Raw genomic sequence first — 14,134 nt, forward strand, 5'->3', positions numbered from 1 at the left:
TCCTTTGCTGCTAATGGGAGATGCCGGTGCCCAATATCACTGAAAATCAGTTTCTAAAGGTAGATTTTTAATCCACTCTGTTGCTATAGTAAAAAATCACGTGTAGTTTCTGTTTTTTTCTAAAGTTATTTTTATATTAAAGAAAACAAAATGTATAGAAATATCAGACACCGACATTCATTTAATTAAGACTATGTGCAACTGTGGTGCTGTAGAGCTTCAGTGTAGACATTACTACAGCAACAGAAGGGTTTTCCCATCACTGTAGGTAATCCACCTCCCAAGAGGCAGTAGCTAGGTTGATGGAAGAATTCTGTCGTCCTGGTGCCGTCTACACCAGGGGTTAGCTCGTCTTACCTATGTTGCTTGGGGAGGGGCGGGGGGTGGATTTTCAGACACCTGAGAGATGTAGCTATGCCGATATAACTTTTCAGTATAGCCCAGTCCTAAGGAGGAGAGAGAATTCATACTGAGATTATAATATTTGAGAAGATAGACGTTCTGCTGCCTAAAGTACCTTAGGCCCTGATTCTGTGGATTTATATATGTGCTTAGCCTCATGTCCTGCAAGGAGTCCCAATGACTTTAATGTGACGATTCACAGTGTGCGAAGTTAAGTATGTGAATAAGATCACAGCCTTAATTTGTAACAACTGTTGCTTATCGACTAAGTATCAAAGATTTTATAACTATTACTTCTTGTCCTTTACATGTTCTTGGTATTACAGTAAAAGGAGTTGAATTTAACATTTCCAATTAATGTCATTTATTTTGGATAACTGATCAATTATGACTCAATAAAAATAAGTAAAATAATTCTAAGCACTATGTTGCCCCAAACCAAAATCCTCCATTGTTATTTTTAGAAGTTTGAAGAAAAAGTGATAAAATAACTTGCTCAAATTACAGAATCAATTAAGGGTTGTCACATCAATGGATATTTTTATGCTTTGTATATTTTTAAAGCAAAAGTAAGCACGTCATTTCAGCTGTTCTTGGTCTCACTTCAGGCAATGTGTTGGAATTCCATAGAAGATCAATTTCACATTTGTCCCTCCAGAGCACAAAATGAACACATTTATTCTTACACTTATGGATGATAAAGTTATTACCTCTATGCAAAATTCCAAAGGCTGGATATAGAGGTATCCGCAAATAAGTTACTATTTAAATAGGATTCACTATGTTCTGCCAAAACACCATACAAGATCACAACATCCTAAGGGAAATCCTGGCCCCATTAGAGGCAATGGGAGTTTTGTAATTTGTGACTGGATATTAAAGACGTAGCACTCAATCCAGCAAGGTACTTTGACCCTTGACCCTGAGTCAGCAAAATGTTTGCTCGGTCAAGTCTATGTTGACCAAGTAAAAGATAATTTTTGTAAATTTTTCAAGAGTGATGTAAATTCTAAGCAGGAAGTTATAGTAAATGAACTGACATCTAGAGCAACTGTCAAATAAAATCAATTTATAGAAATGTAATCATTACAATAAGACTGCTAATTCCTGGGAACATAGCTACTTTATTTTTTAAATATGATTCATGTTTTTAATCAAATAATACTGTCTAACATAATTGTATTTTGAAAGATCAGCCTTCACAAAACACATTTCCACCTGGATATTTTTTACCTACTAGTGTTACAAGGAATAGTTAAGATTACTGTAACTGAAATATTGGAGAAAGTGATTTTTTTCTTAATGTTCAATTTGTGTATTTTGTGCATTTGACAACATTTTTGCATAGTTAGTCACTCTCCTCTCTCTGTAGCCAGTCAGTTTCTCATCTTGTTTGTATAGATTTTTCTTACTGGAACCTGGGGATGAAAAACCATTAGAAATTGGGAAATGATAGGTGTGGAACCTGAAACTGTTTTAACTCATGTTTTGAACTGGAAAAGATTTTAAGTAGTGTGTTGTTTTTAACTTGTGCAAAGTTAAACTTTTAACAGAGCAATCCTACAGACTGGATAAGTTTTTAAACTTTCCCTTCAGCACTTGTAAACTGTCTTATCTGTAAATATTGATTAATTACTAAATTTGATTAATCCTTTTTTTGGTATGCTTTATTGAAATGAATTTTAAATAGTTTGTTTTCAAAGGAATCCCTTAACTCCAAAGGTTTCTTCAATGAGTTTTATTGGCATTTCTATGTCACTGTACTTTTTAACCAAAATACATATTTATTAAAAAACAAAATCAAACAGGCGGTCAGGAAATGTGATGTCCCAAAATAAATTGGTTTATGTCACCATTATCTAAGAAGGTATTACGAACATCATAAAGCTAAAGTTATCTTGGACAATTACTTGGTAAACCACCTTAGTCAATACAATATGGTATCAGTGTAACCAGATATGTCATCCTATTGGAATACTGTATCCTATATTTACAGGATGGATGATGTCAATCTGATAAACCCTTTCTATCTCTATGATCCTGAAGCAAGCTCCATATCAGTGATGGGAATTTGCTTACAGTATTAAGTACCTATTGTATATGACATTTAAGAGATAGCACTATCTAGAAACCCAGTACTGCAATTAAAAAAAGAAACCTTCATTGTTTTCTACAAAAAGAGCAGTTTCTCCGCTCCCTGACTCATGGGAAAAATATGCTTTTTGGCTGGCACTCTAGCTGGTCATAGCACTCTGTTCTGCAAGAAACTCTTCAGTGACTGTACACCTAGGATGATAATAAGGTACTCTATTGTGCATATGTACATACAGAATATATATATCCTGTTAATGGGGTGTGAGGGAGAGAATAGCTCAGGTTACCAAGGATGAATGGAAACTTCTTGTAAAGGAGTAAGTAATGTGTTTCAAAGCAGAGGTGAGATGATGAGTATACTGACAAGGGAAGGAGTTAATCTAGGAGATATTGAAGTACTTAAATCAGAGTAGGGGGAAGCAACCGGAGAATAAAAAGGTGGTCAACTGCTGATGCTTGTATGCTTAGGAAGCAATGACAGCACCGTCAAATATAACTATAGAATGGACCCAAAAGAATCAAACTGAATAAAATTATATTGGATATAATATTTAATACTGGTGCCATCTTAATGTGTTTAACAAGACGGATGATTTCCCACATCTTACCAGCAGACTATAACCCTGTTTTGTGTAATTGCTATCTACATTGTTATGTGTTGCGGGATGGTTAGATAAACAGGAAGACCACTGAGGCAATGGAAAACAAAACAAAAATAATCAAACATGTTTATCACTGGAACAATGAAATGGCTCCAATGGCAGACACCAAATGAATTATGCAATACATAACTTAATTTTCTGGGGCACAGATGTTTCATTTTTCCTGTATGAAGATGACTGAGCCTTGAATGACAGTCTTTGATTGCTCTGTGGCTCACATGCTTGAATATGACTTGCATTTTAGTTGCTTTTTACATGCTGTTGCTTTATCACACATAGAAAATTGACACCGTATTGGGCTGCTCAAGGCCAAGCCAAGAGTAATTCCATAATTTTGATATGCTTTGTGTTTAAACGAAGGAGAAGGAAGATTGCCGGTATTTAAATTCTGCAGCATTATTAAATCAGCGAAAGATAGAAGAAAGGAGTTGTAAGAAACCCTCTCAATTTATAGTTGAAAACAGTAGATTTATTGACTGAGATCTGTTTTAATGATTAATGCTATATAGCTTTAATGTGATGGTTATGTAAATGAGAGGTGAATTGTGGTGCATTGCTGAGCAGTCATTTAACATTTCAGTTCTTTGAACATTTGTCCATGCAGATCCCAGTGTGTGTGAGAGAACCTGGAATCTTTTAACCATCATTGTCTGGTGGGGCTGTGCATGTACCCTGTACAGTCTCGCATCCCTTACAGCGAGGGTATAACAGGCAGAACAGCCCCAGCTGCCACTCCTTTCCTTCTCACTGCCCATGGGACTGCTCCTGGGCAGGACTAAGCCTGGGATTTCTGAGACACATTTCTACTTAGCTGCTAAAATAACCTGGTTTGTCTCCTCCACAACCCTCCTTTAGTTCCTTAATTCCAAGGGTTCTAATGAAGGTATTCCAGGACAAAACTTAGGTGATATTGATAGCTGCAGCCTAGGCACGTCAGTTCTGGTATTCCCATCTAATGTCACCTCTTCCTCTTTTTGAACCTACTAGACATCATCTTACAGAGCCAAGGCCAGATGCTGCCCCCAGCCTCAGAGTCAATGCATTTAACAGCATAGAATCTTGCTGACTTTATTTTGTTAACAGATCCCGGTCAGCGTCTCTGCAAGAGGTTTTGATTCAAAGCAAGAAAGTTTCCAGCAAAAAAAAAAAAAAAAAGCACATCAAAGAAAGAGAAAACTCTTCCCTTTGTAGTCTACTCAGAATCTTCTTCAACTCTTAGTTGCTTCTGTTTTCGGCTACTTATTGTCATCAGAATGTGTGGCTTTTGGTTAGCTTGGTCGGAGTCCATTTAGCCACTGTATCAGCATACTATCCACCCGTTGACAATCATCCAATTTTTTCCCCCATCCCGCAATTTCTGAATTTTCTAAAAACCCGATTAAGGTGTTTCTACCAATGAGGGAGCCATTCCCTCTCTGAGACTTGAATGGGATACTTGCTGCTTTGAAAGACTCTCCCTCTGAGCCTATGTTTCACCTTCCTGATAAAATGGTTGTTTTAGTCCCCATCATCTTGACTTGTAGAGGGGACAAAAATCAAGCTTTAATGGTTAAACAGCCTTATACAATATTTCATAAGGACCAAGTAATTCTCACATCTCACCTGAAATTTCTACTGAAAATTGCTTGATTTTCCTATAAACCAATTTATTCACCTACTGGTATTTTTTCCTAAGACTCATTACTCTGTTGAAGAGTCCATGCTCCACACACTAGATATTCTTAGGGCTACGTCTTTTTCCTTTTACCTTTCCAGGACAAAGCCTTTCTGCAATCACCTCAGCTTTTCATGGTCTTTTATAAATCTAAGTCTGCTTCCTCAAAAAGTGTGTCCAAACGGGTTATAGATTGCATTAAAATGTCCTGCTCTTTGAATAAACTACCCATTCCCTCTCAGGTTAGTTCACATTCAGTGTGAGTAACTTGTTTAAGAGAGTACCTATTCTTGAAATCTGTAGAGCACCTACCCAGGAGTTCAGTCTATTGGCTCAGCTTCTAGATCAAATGCATAGCTTAGCAGGTCTGTTCTACAGTCATTTAGATAGGGACTCCAGTCACCCATGTCCTTGTGGGATAACTTCTAGCTACTCTCAGTGGGCAAATGCTTAGAGAGGTTACTTACTTTACAGTACTGGAGTTATTCAAGGTGCTTTTGTCCCTATGGCTCTCACAACCCGTCCTCCTTCCCAGTGATATGGAGTCCTTACCTGGATTTGTTAATGAAGAAGTTGAGACAATTGGGGCTGCTCTACCTTTTATCCCTCTCTGTAGGGGGCCCACGAGTTGTGAGACACCTAGATGAATATAATTTGTTGGAGAAAAGTCAACATAGTTTTTGTAAAGGGAAATCATGCCTCAGGAATCTACTAGAATTCTTTAAGGGGGTCAACAAGCATGTGGACAAGGGGGATCTAGTGGATATAGTTTACTTTAGATTTTTCAGAAAGCCTTTGACAAGATCCCTCACCAGAGGCTCTTAAGCAAAAGTAAGCTGTCATGGGATAAGAGGGAAGGTCCTCTCTTGGATTGGTAACTGGTTAAAAGATAGGAAACAGTGGTCAGTTTTCAGAATGGAGAGAGGTAAATAGTGATGTCCCGCAGGGGACTGTACTGGGGTCCCAGTCCTATTCAACATATTCATAAATGATCTGGGAAAGGGGGTAAACAGTGAGGTGGCAAAATTTGCAGATGATACAAAACTACTCAAGATAGTTCAGTTCCAGGCAGACTGTGAAGAGCTACAAAAAGATCTCGCAAAATTGGGTGACTGGGCAACAAAATAGCAGATGAAATTCAATGTTGATAAATGCAAAGTAATGCACACTGGAAAACATAATCCCAACTATACATATAAAATGATGGGGTCTAAATTAGCTGTTACCACTCAAGAAAGAGATCTTGGAGTCATTGTGGATAATTCTCTGAAAACATCCACTCAATGTGCAGCAGCAGTCAAAAAAACTAACAGAATGTTGGGAATCACTAAGAAAGGGATAGATAAGACAAAAAATATCATATTGCCTCTATATAAATTCATGGTACGCCCACACTTTGAATACTGCATGCAGATGTGGTCGCCCCATCTCAAAAAAGATATATTGGAACTGGAAAGGGTTCCGAAAAGGGCAATAAAAATGATAGGGGGTATGGAATGTCTTCTGTATGAAGAGAGATTAGTAAGACTGGGACTTTTCAGCTTGGAAAAGAGGCAACTAAGGGGGAATATGATAGAGGTCTATAAAATCATGACTGTTGTGGAGAAAGTAAACAAGGAAAGGTTATTTACTCCTTCTTATAACACAAGAGCTAGGGGTCACCAAATGAAATTAGTAGGCAACAGGTTTAAAACAAACAAAAAGTATTTTTTCACACAGTGCACAGTCAACCTATGGAACTCCTTGCCAAAGTATGTTGTGAAGGCCAAGACTATAACACGGTTAAAAAAAGAACTAGATAAGTTCCTGGAGGATAGGTCCCTCAATGGCTATTAGCCAGGATGGGCAGGGATGGTGTACCTAGCCTTAGTATCAGAGGGGTAGCCGTGTTAGTCTGAATCTGTAAAAAGCAACAGAGGGTCCTGTGGCACCTTTGAGACTAACAGAAGTATTGGGAGCATAAGCTTTCGTGGATCTGAAGAAGTGAGGTTCTTACCCACGAAAGCTTATGCTCCCAATACTTCTGTTAGTCTCAAAGGTGCCACAGGACCCTCTGTTGCTTTTTACCTAGCCTTAGTTTGCCAAAGCTGGGAATTGGCAACGGGATGGATCACTTGATGATGACCTGTTCTGTTCATTCCCTCTGTGGCACCTGGAATTGGCCACTGACAGAAGCCAGGATACTGGGCTAGATGGACCTTTGGTCTGACCTAATATGGTTGTTCTTATTTAATGCTCTTATGAGTTACCTGGTGTTTACACAGCCCGAATAGACAGTGCTGCAAAGAGATTCCGGGCTCACATGTACAGTCGCACACACCTGCCTTTTAATGTCAATTAAAATGAAATTGATTTTATTCTGATCCCACATTTTCATTTTCAGTGCGCTCTAGATTTAGGGAGGGTGAGTGAGGCAGTTTGTCCCAGGATCACACATGAGTTGGATGTTTCTTCTAAAATGGTCAGCAGTGAAATAACTAATAATGTTGACGTTAAATTGTTTTTCTTTTACAGAGTTCACAGCCTATTGAGATAAATAGGGCAGTTCACACCTCTCTTAGAGCTGTTGTTTGAAGCCATCTGCAGATCCAGGATTATAATCAATTCATAGTTTTTTATGCTTATTTAAACTTGATCATATTCTTTTAAATTTCTTATCAGAATTTAAGTTAAAACCCATAGGACCCGATTCTGCACACACCCCTCCCCCTTTAGGTTGGTTGAGTAGTACTGTGCTTGTTGAATAGTTCCATTTAAATAAATGGAACTGTTGAAAGAGTTTACTCAAAGTGAGTAAATGTTGCAGAAACTAGCCCATACAGAGAGTGCACTGGAATGACCTTTGTGGTTCTGATTCAGTGAGCTATGTTTTCTAGACCAAAATGGAATCATCCACTGCCTTGAAGGCTGAGCATTACACAGTGCCTTGTAAGTCATAAATAAATGAAAGCTTGTTTTTATAAGCACATAAAAAGGTGAGAGAACTTGCATTTTTTTATAATAAATACTTTTGCTGAGCAAACAATGTACATAGCTATTGGAGACTTTAAGGCATAAGTGATTTTAGACTGTCGGAGTGCCAGCTATTGATGTGGTAGTTGAGCTTTTAAAATGAAAAGAATTAATCCTTTTGAAGATTCTTCTGAATGCTGTTGACACTTGCTCTTGGAAAGAGCATACAGTAATTTAATTCATTACTGTACTTAAAGATAATATTTATGGTTACAGCACAGCCTCACTGGGTGTTCAGATTGCTACACTAGAGATGTTTATTTTGAGTTTGCATCTTTTTATTAGATGTATACAGAAGTATTATGAGGTAGAAAAACAAGGTAGGACGAATACCTGTGTGAAAAGGAGAAAGAAGTACACCCCAAAATCAGTCAGGTGGTATACAGCTGAATAGAAGGAAAAAGTTGCCCTTAGATACAGGTGTACACTTCCCACTATAATCAGTGAGATTGTATATCTGAGGGTAGAACTTGAATCCCTATTTTTTAAGAGTCCTGCAGCCTTGTTTAGCCTCTTGTACATGGGCGTCCCCAGCAGTGCTATGGTAGGTCTCTTAAATTCTGTCCCAAATATGCTATCGCTTTAAAATACTGGGATTTATACTTCTTTGTAATTAGATACAGTGATTGTCCTAAAAAAGTTCAAGCACCTTGTCGTCACCTGTCAGGCACTGCATTCAGCTCCAACTTAGATCTCTGCTTTCCCCTCTTTCTATTTCCTCTCCCTTTTCTTGTCCCAAGCCTCTCTCCTGCTTCCCTGTTTTGTATCCCCCTCTCACAATGTTCCTTATGTTTGGAATCTTCTCCCTGTTCTCTGGTACCAGACCACCTTTCCCTCCTACTTAAAATTCCTCCTCAAAATACATTTCTTCACAAGGTCTTTAAGAAATGACCGATGCTGGACTTTTACGCCACCTCTGACTCAGACCAGCATTTCATGCTTTGTATGTGTCAGAACTGTTATGTCTGTCTATATTAGATTGTAATCTTGTAGGCAGGGACTGTCGTCGTCTTCTTATGTTTGGAGCCAGAAATCTTGTTGGCTTGCAATGAATGACAATAATAATAATAATAACAAAATATCTTTTATTACACTGAAGTTTTCTTTTAAGAGCCGTAAAGATTTTTTTTCTAAACTGAGATAAAACAACAGTTTCTTCAGTGCTTTAACTTGACCTCTTCCATCTGGTACGTCTCTGGAGATGCCTTATTTGATCATTTGAATGTTCTGGTACTTATCCTATTAAGAGACACTGTTTTCTGTATGAAAATCCCTTTCTAAAAATAGCTTCATTTTAATGTGTGGTTTAGCAGTGGGAACAGACTTTTCAGGCCTGATGCTAAAAAAAGAGATTTCTATTTCAAAACTGGCATATAAAAGTAATCACAGACTCATATAACCTCTCCAAGTTCATGTCATTGGTACCTAAACACTTGGAACTATGTTTGTCCCAAGGGAAAATATATAGTCCAGTAAATAATGCGTATTAGTAATTCAGAACATCTTGCGCATGTCTTCTTCCCAGTATAACAGTTCATCAGCTCATGCCAAAAGAGAAAAGATTGCACTGCAAAACACATGTTGGTCTGTTTTCCATATTATCCAAAGGAGACCTCAACAGGCAATTCTTGGAGCTCCTGTGAATATTAGAAACAAGGGATACAGTTTAAAACAATTGCATCATTGCACCCCTCTCCTAGCACAGACCCCAGCAAATAAATGGGCCTTACTGCATGCCCAACAGGAAAACAAATGCTGACTGTTTTGCATCGGCAGAAGGAGGGAATCCCAGACTCTAAAAGCCTTCACTGATGATGTCCTGCTACCAGGTGCTCCCCTTCCCCCCCCCCCCCCCCCCCCGAAAAAAAAGGATATTTGTATAAAATAGAGACCACTTTTATCCTCAGGCTGTAGGGCTCTGATCCTACAACTGCATCCAAGTGGGCAGAGTCCCATGGAAATCAGTGGGGCTCCATGCAGGGGCAAGAGTTTGCATGTGTAGAGCTAGTTGTCTAAGGTAGCCAGCACCCAATACATGTATATAAATTGTTTGATTGGACTGGTTTTCCTTAACTACTTACATTTCTGTAACCCTTTAACAGTCTTATCAATTTTTAGAAAATGTATTATGGGCCTGACTCTAAACTAACAATACTGTCTGATACTTTAAATCTATATTTCGATTTTTTAAAAACTTCCTGGTGTATCATTTCTTGAAAATTTTAAACGAAATTTTAAAAAGAGGGAAATGGCTATAATGTTAAAATATGGTCAAAAACATAAAGTTAGGAATTTCAGATGTAAATTTGAAACTTTGCTATTTACTTCCTTCACTTTGCCCAGGTATTGCAGCACTTCTTCCAGTACAGAATGTAAAATGGCCACATGTTTGGAGAATGTTATGATATTTAGATACCCCAGCAGAACTGAAGCACTTTCAACTTTAATCTTTTTTCAGTATTTTTAATTTTTTCATGATTCAGAGGCCAAAAATCTAACCTTTTGAGTAATCGATTCTAAGTACTGTGAAATTGTTTTGTTTTACTTCTTAAAGTTTGCAAGCCAAGTATTTTTAGATAAAATGTGTAATGATAGTGACCTTAAAGCAGCAAACTGATGCATAATTCTTTTTCACGATCTTACATGCATAGTGGGTAAGAGGGAAGTACATACCTGTATGCACAAGTGAAATCCAAAATAGAGCTATTGGGTCAAAAGTTTGGTCTTTCAGACTTAACTGTGTCCTATTTAAATATTTCAATCTGGTATTTTTCTATATGAATGTTAAAAATTGCATAATAGACTGAAAACACACAACCTAGAGGCTCTTCTTCTCGTATAGTAACAGTGCTTATGCTTGTTTGTTTTCCCAGGGCTGATGAAATTGAGATGATCATGACGGACCTCGAAAGAGCAAATCAGGTAGGATTTTAAAACAAGTTTTACTCATAAAAATTTAAAAACTTGCATTGATTTTGATTTTATCTTGGGGAATGTTCCCTTCTCTCGTGGTCTCATGACAGTTCTCGTGTCCTATCCATGTTTAGCAGTCCAAGCTTATTACTTTGTATGGCTGTGCAAGCTGCAAATATAGTGAGGGAAACTCTGTAAGGGCTCTATGTCTGCAATATAGTAATCTATATAGCAATGGATAGTAATATATATAGTAATGGATGCTATTTACAAGCAAACATTTTTAGTTTTTTAAACCTATTTTGTTTTTTAAATGCCTCAAATGTTTGCCACAGCACGGGACATGCCCATGGATGGTGACTAGCTTAATCCAAGCTATGTACCTCTATTGTTTTTCCAGTGTTGTTGTAGCTGTGCTGGTCCCAGGATATTAGAGAAAGAAGGTGGGGAAGGCAATATCTTTTATTGGACCAACTTCTGTTGTTTTTCTCACCAACAGAAGTTGGTCCAATAAAAGATATTACCTCACCCACCTTATCTCTCTACTGTTCTTGTTGACTACTTGTGGGAATTGAAGCAGTTTACTCACAGCAATGAATCTGTAATACACCATGTTAGGCAAATCAGCTCTTGTTAAAAATAATGGGCAGCAACTGATCACCACATTCCAAACCTGATCAAATAGATGAAAACCAATAGATAAACTCTCAGGCTTAAATTTTCAAAAAGTGACTAGTGATTTGGTGTGCCTCAATGTTTGGGTGCTCAACGTAAGAGACATTAAAATGGGAATGTTTATTAGAAACTGCTAACCACTTGCCCTTTGACAATCCAGTTCCTTTAAGGTGTCTCCCTCAGTTGGGGCCAGGGCCCGATCGAGGGGAGCAGAGCAGAGCTGCAGGGCGGGGCAGAGCTGCAGCTGGGGACAGAGCTGCTTGGGTGATGCTCTCTCCCTGCCCCCCATTGGGGCTGGTCCATGCCCTGCCCCGCCCCCCCTCCCGAATGGTCCTCCGCACCCCTCTAGGGGGGCACGTCTCGCAGTTTGGGTGACTACTGCTGTATACAAAGAACGTATTTATATTTGAGTGGTCCAAACTGGAATGCAGTTCAGAAGAGATATTCAAAGAACAGCAAAGCCTTGGTATTAAAAACATCTTTAACAGAATTTTTCTGCTTAAAATAGTAAATATATTTTCATTTTCAAACACAAATATTTTATATTTGAAAGTTGTTTCCTTCTTCTCTTAGCTGTCAAATCCTGAGTTCAGAACCCTGTACTTTCCTTGCTTTATTTGATGACATACCTACAACTTTTACAGCCAAGTGGGAAATGCCGTTACCTTCTCTGTTGCAATTGATGATGTATTTCACTTTGTAGAAGAAACATAGATCCCTGATCTCAGGTGTTGGAAGGGAATCTGCTCTTCATTTAACCTTTAGGATATTCAAAGAGTACATTCTCATTTGCTTAGGGCCAGGTTTTCCCCTCCCACTGAAAAAGTGCTCTGAAAACTCAGCAAGTTAAAACTTCTAGAGTTTCTGAAGCAGAAGATAGTGTCACCTTCAGATCTCAAGAAGCCAAAGTTGTGCAGTTGTTCTGTGATTCTTTCACTTCCTCCAACTTCTCAGTCCCGATATACTTTCTCTTCAGCCCTCTGATCAGATGAAACTTCAATTCTATTCATGCAGTGGGCATTCTCAGGGGTAGGGGAAGTGTGCTGTTGGTTGTGCTCCCAGTGCCCTCATCAACTCCCAGAAGGGATTGTAGACCCTTTATAAATGCATTACACTGAAGTTAGTGATTTGTGATTGGAAAATTTGGGAAAAGAAAAACCACTGGTAACGCAAGAGCAGACTTCGTACATTGAGGTCAGAGGAATATGTTATACTTGAAAAAGAGGGCAGTGGCCACAGAATTAGGACGTGTCTTCACAACATTATTAGCTCCAGATATAAGTTGAGTTTTGCCCAACTCCTGTGCACACACAAAAATCTCTAAGCTCGAGTTAAATAATGCTTTAAGGGCATGCATCCAAGGTGTGAGATGGGGGGGAGGTATAGCTCAGTGGTTTGAGCATTGGCCTGCTAAACCCAGGGTTGTGAGTTTAATCCTTGAGGGGGCCACTTGGGGATCTGGGGCAAAATCAGTACTTGGTCCTGCTAGTGAAGGCAGGGGGCTGGACTTGATGACCTTTCAAGGTCCCTTCCAGTTCTGGGAGATGGGATATCTCCATTTAAAAAAAAAAAAAAAAAAAAAAAAAAAAAAGGTTGAAGCTCAAGTGCTGCTGATGCTGGAGCTAGTAATGGAGTGAGTTTCCAGCAGCTTGAGTTTCCAACAACTCATCTGATGCTAAGCCTCTCACACTGTCCTGCTAATCAAATCATGTTATGTAGTTTGAATGTTTTATAGAGCAGCCACGGTCACTGCACTCAAGCTAGGCAAACTCAAGTGTACTAACTAACGCTGCCTGTTGCAGTAAAGACAAGCCTTTTGAGAGGTATGCTGACTGGAATAGGGCTTGCCAGGGATATTGTATAGAGACAGGGTTCTGCAGTTAGAGTATGAAGTTTTATAGGGTTAGTTTGATAAACAGACCTGAAATGGAGGGACAATGCTGAAGAAGCAGAAAGATAGTGATAATGGAGAATGAAGCAAAGCATTAGAGTAGTGAGAGGGATAAACCAGTATAAAAAGACAAGATGGAGCAATAAGTAAAGTTGGCTGCTGTATCGAGGGTTCTGTTGGGGGGAACAACTTAATAGTTCATTAGCATTTAACTTTATTTTAACACTTGGTTTAGAGTCTGAAGAATTCTATTGAGACCTACTGCAATTTCCTTAGTAGTAAAACGCTGCCATTTCTGTTGCAGGATAACAAAAGAACTGTCAGATGAGCATGTATCTCATTTTTTGCTTCTCTGTTAATCCTTAAGGCTCTATTACTGAACACTTTAATTGGTATCAATATAGGGGCAGAATGGAAGTATATCTGAATACAGCAGAACTTTGCTACGTTTCAATTTGCTAATCCACAAACTCAGTGTTTCTCACCAAAAACATCTAGATGTTTTACCTGGCATTTCTGTAAGGATTTAATTAATAGAGCTGTAGTGAGGAATCTCATTTTAGTGAGGTTTCATTTTACACAATCGGTGACTGCATATTTGCTGATATGCTGTGAAGTACGATAATAAATAATTAAAACAAACAGCCCTTACTTGCCAAATAAATGAATTTAGTATAGTTTGGGACTCTGAAATGTTTAAGAAAAAGATGGTACTGGTATTGACTCCAAGCTGCTGTGGATGACAGTTGAGTTTATCTGCCTGTGGTTTCACATTTCCGAAGTTTGCAGATCTATATGGCCAAATATTGGGTATCCAAATTAAGAAAAACA

At 38.5% G+C, this 14,134-nt stretch overlaps 1 protein-coding gene across 3 annotated transcripts in view; it reads left to right on the forward strand.

Annotated features, from left to right (window-relative positions):
• The window catches only part of CUX1 (cut like homeobox 1), a 380,489-nt gene that overhangs the window by 225,763 nt on the left and 140,592 nt on the right, over positions 1–14,134 (forward strand). For all 3 annotated transcript variants that reach the window (XM_054008638.1, XM_054008636.1, XM_054008637.1), the window contains exon 9: positions 10,698–10,746. In XM_054008638.1, the coding sequence (XP_053864613.1) occupies positions 10,698–10,746 (49 nt within the window). The remainder of the gene's footprint in view (positions 1–10,697; positions 10,747–14,134) is intronic.

Source organism: Malaclemys terrapin, chromosome 18, assembly GCF_027887155.1.
Source record: "Malaclemys terrapin pileata isolate rMalTer1 chromosome 18, rMalTer1.hap1, whole genome shotgun sequence".
In the NCBI taxonomy this organism is placed as follows: domain Eukaryota; kingdom Metazoa; phylum Chordata; order Testudines; family Emydidae; genus Malaclemys; species Malaclemys terrapin.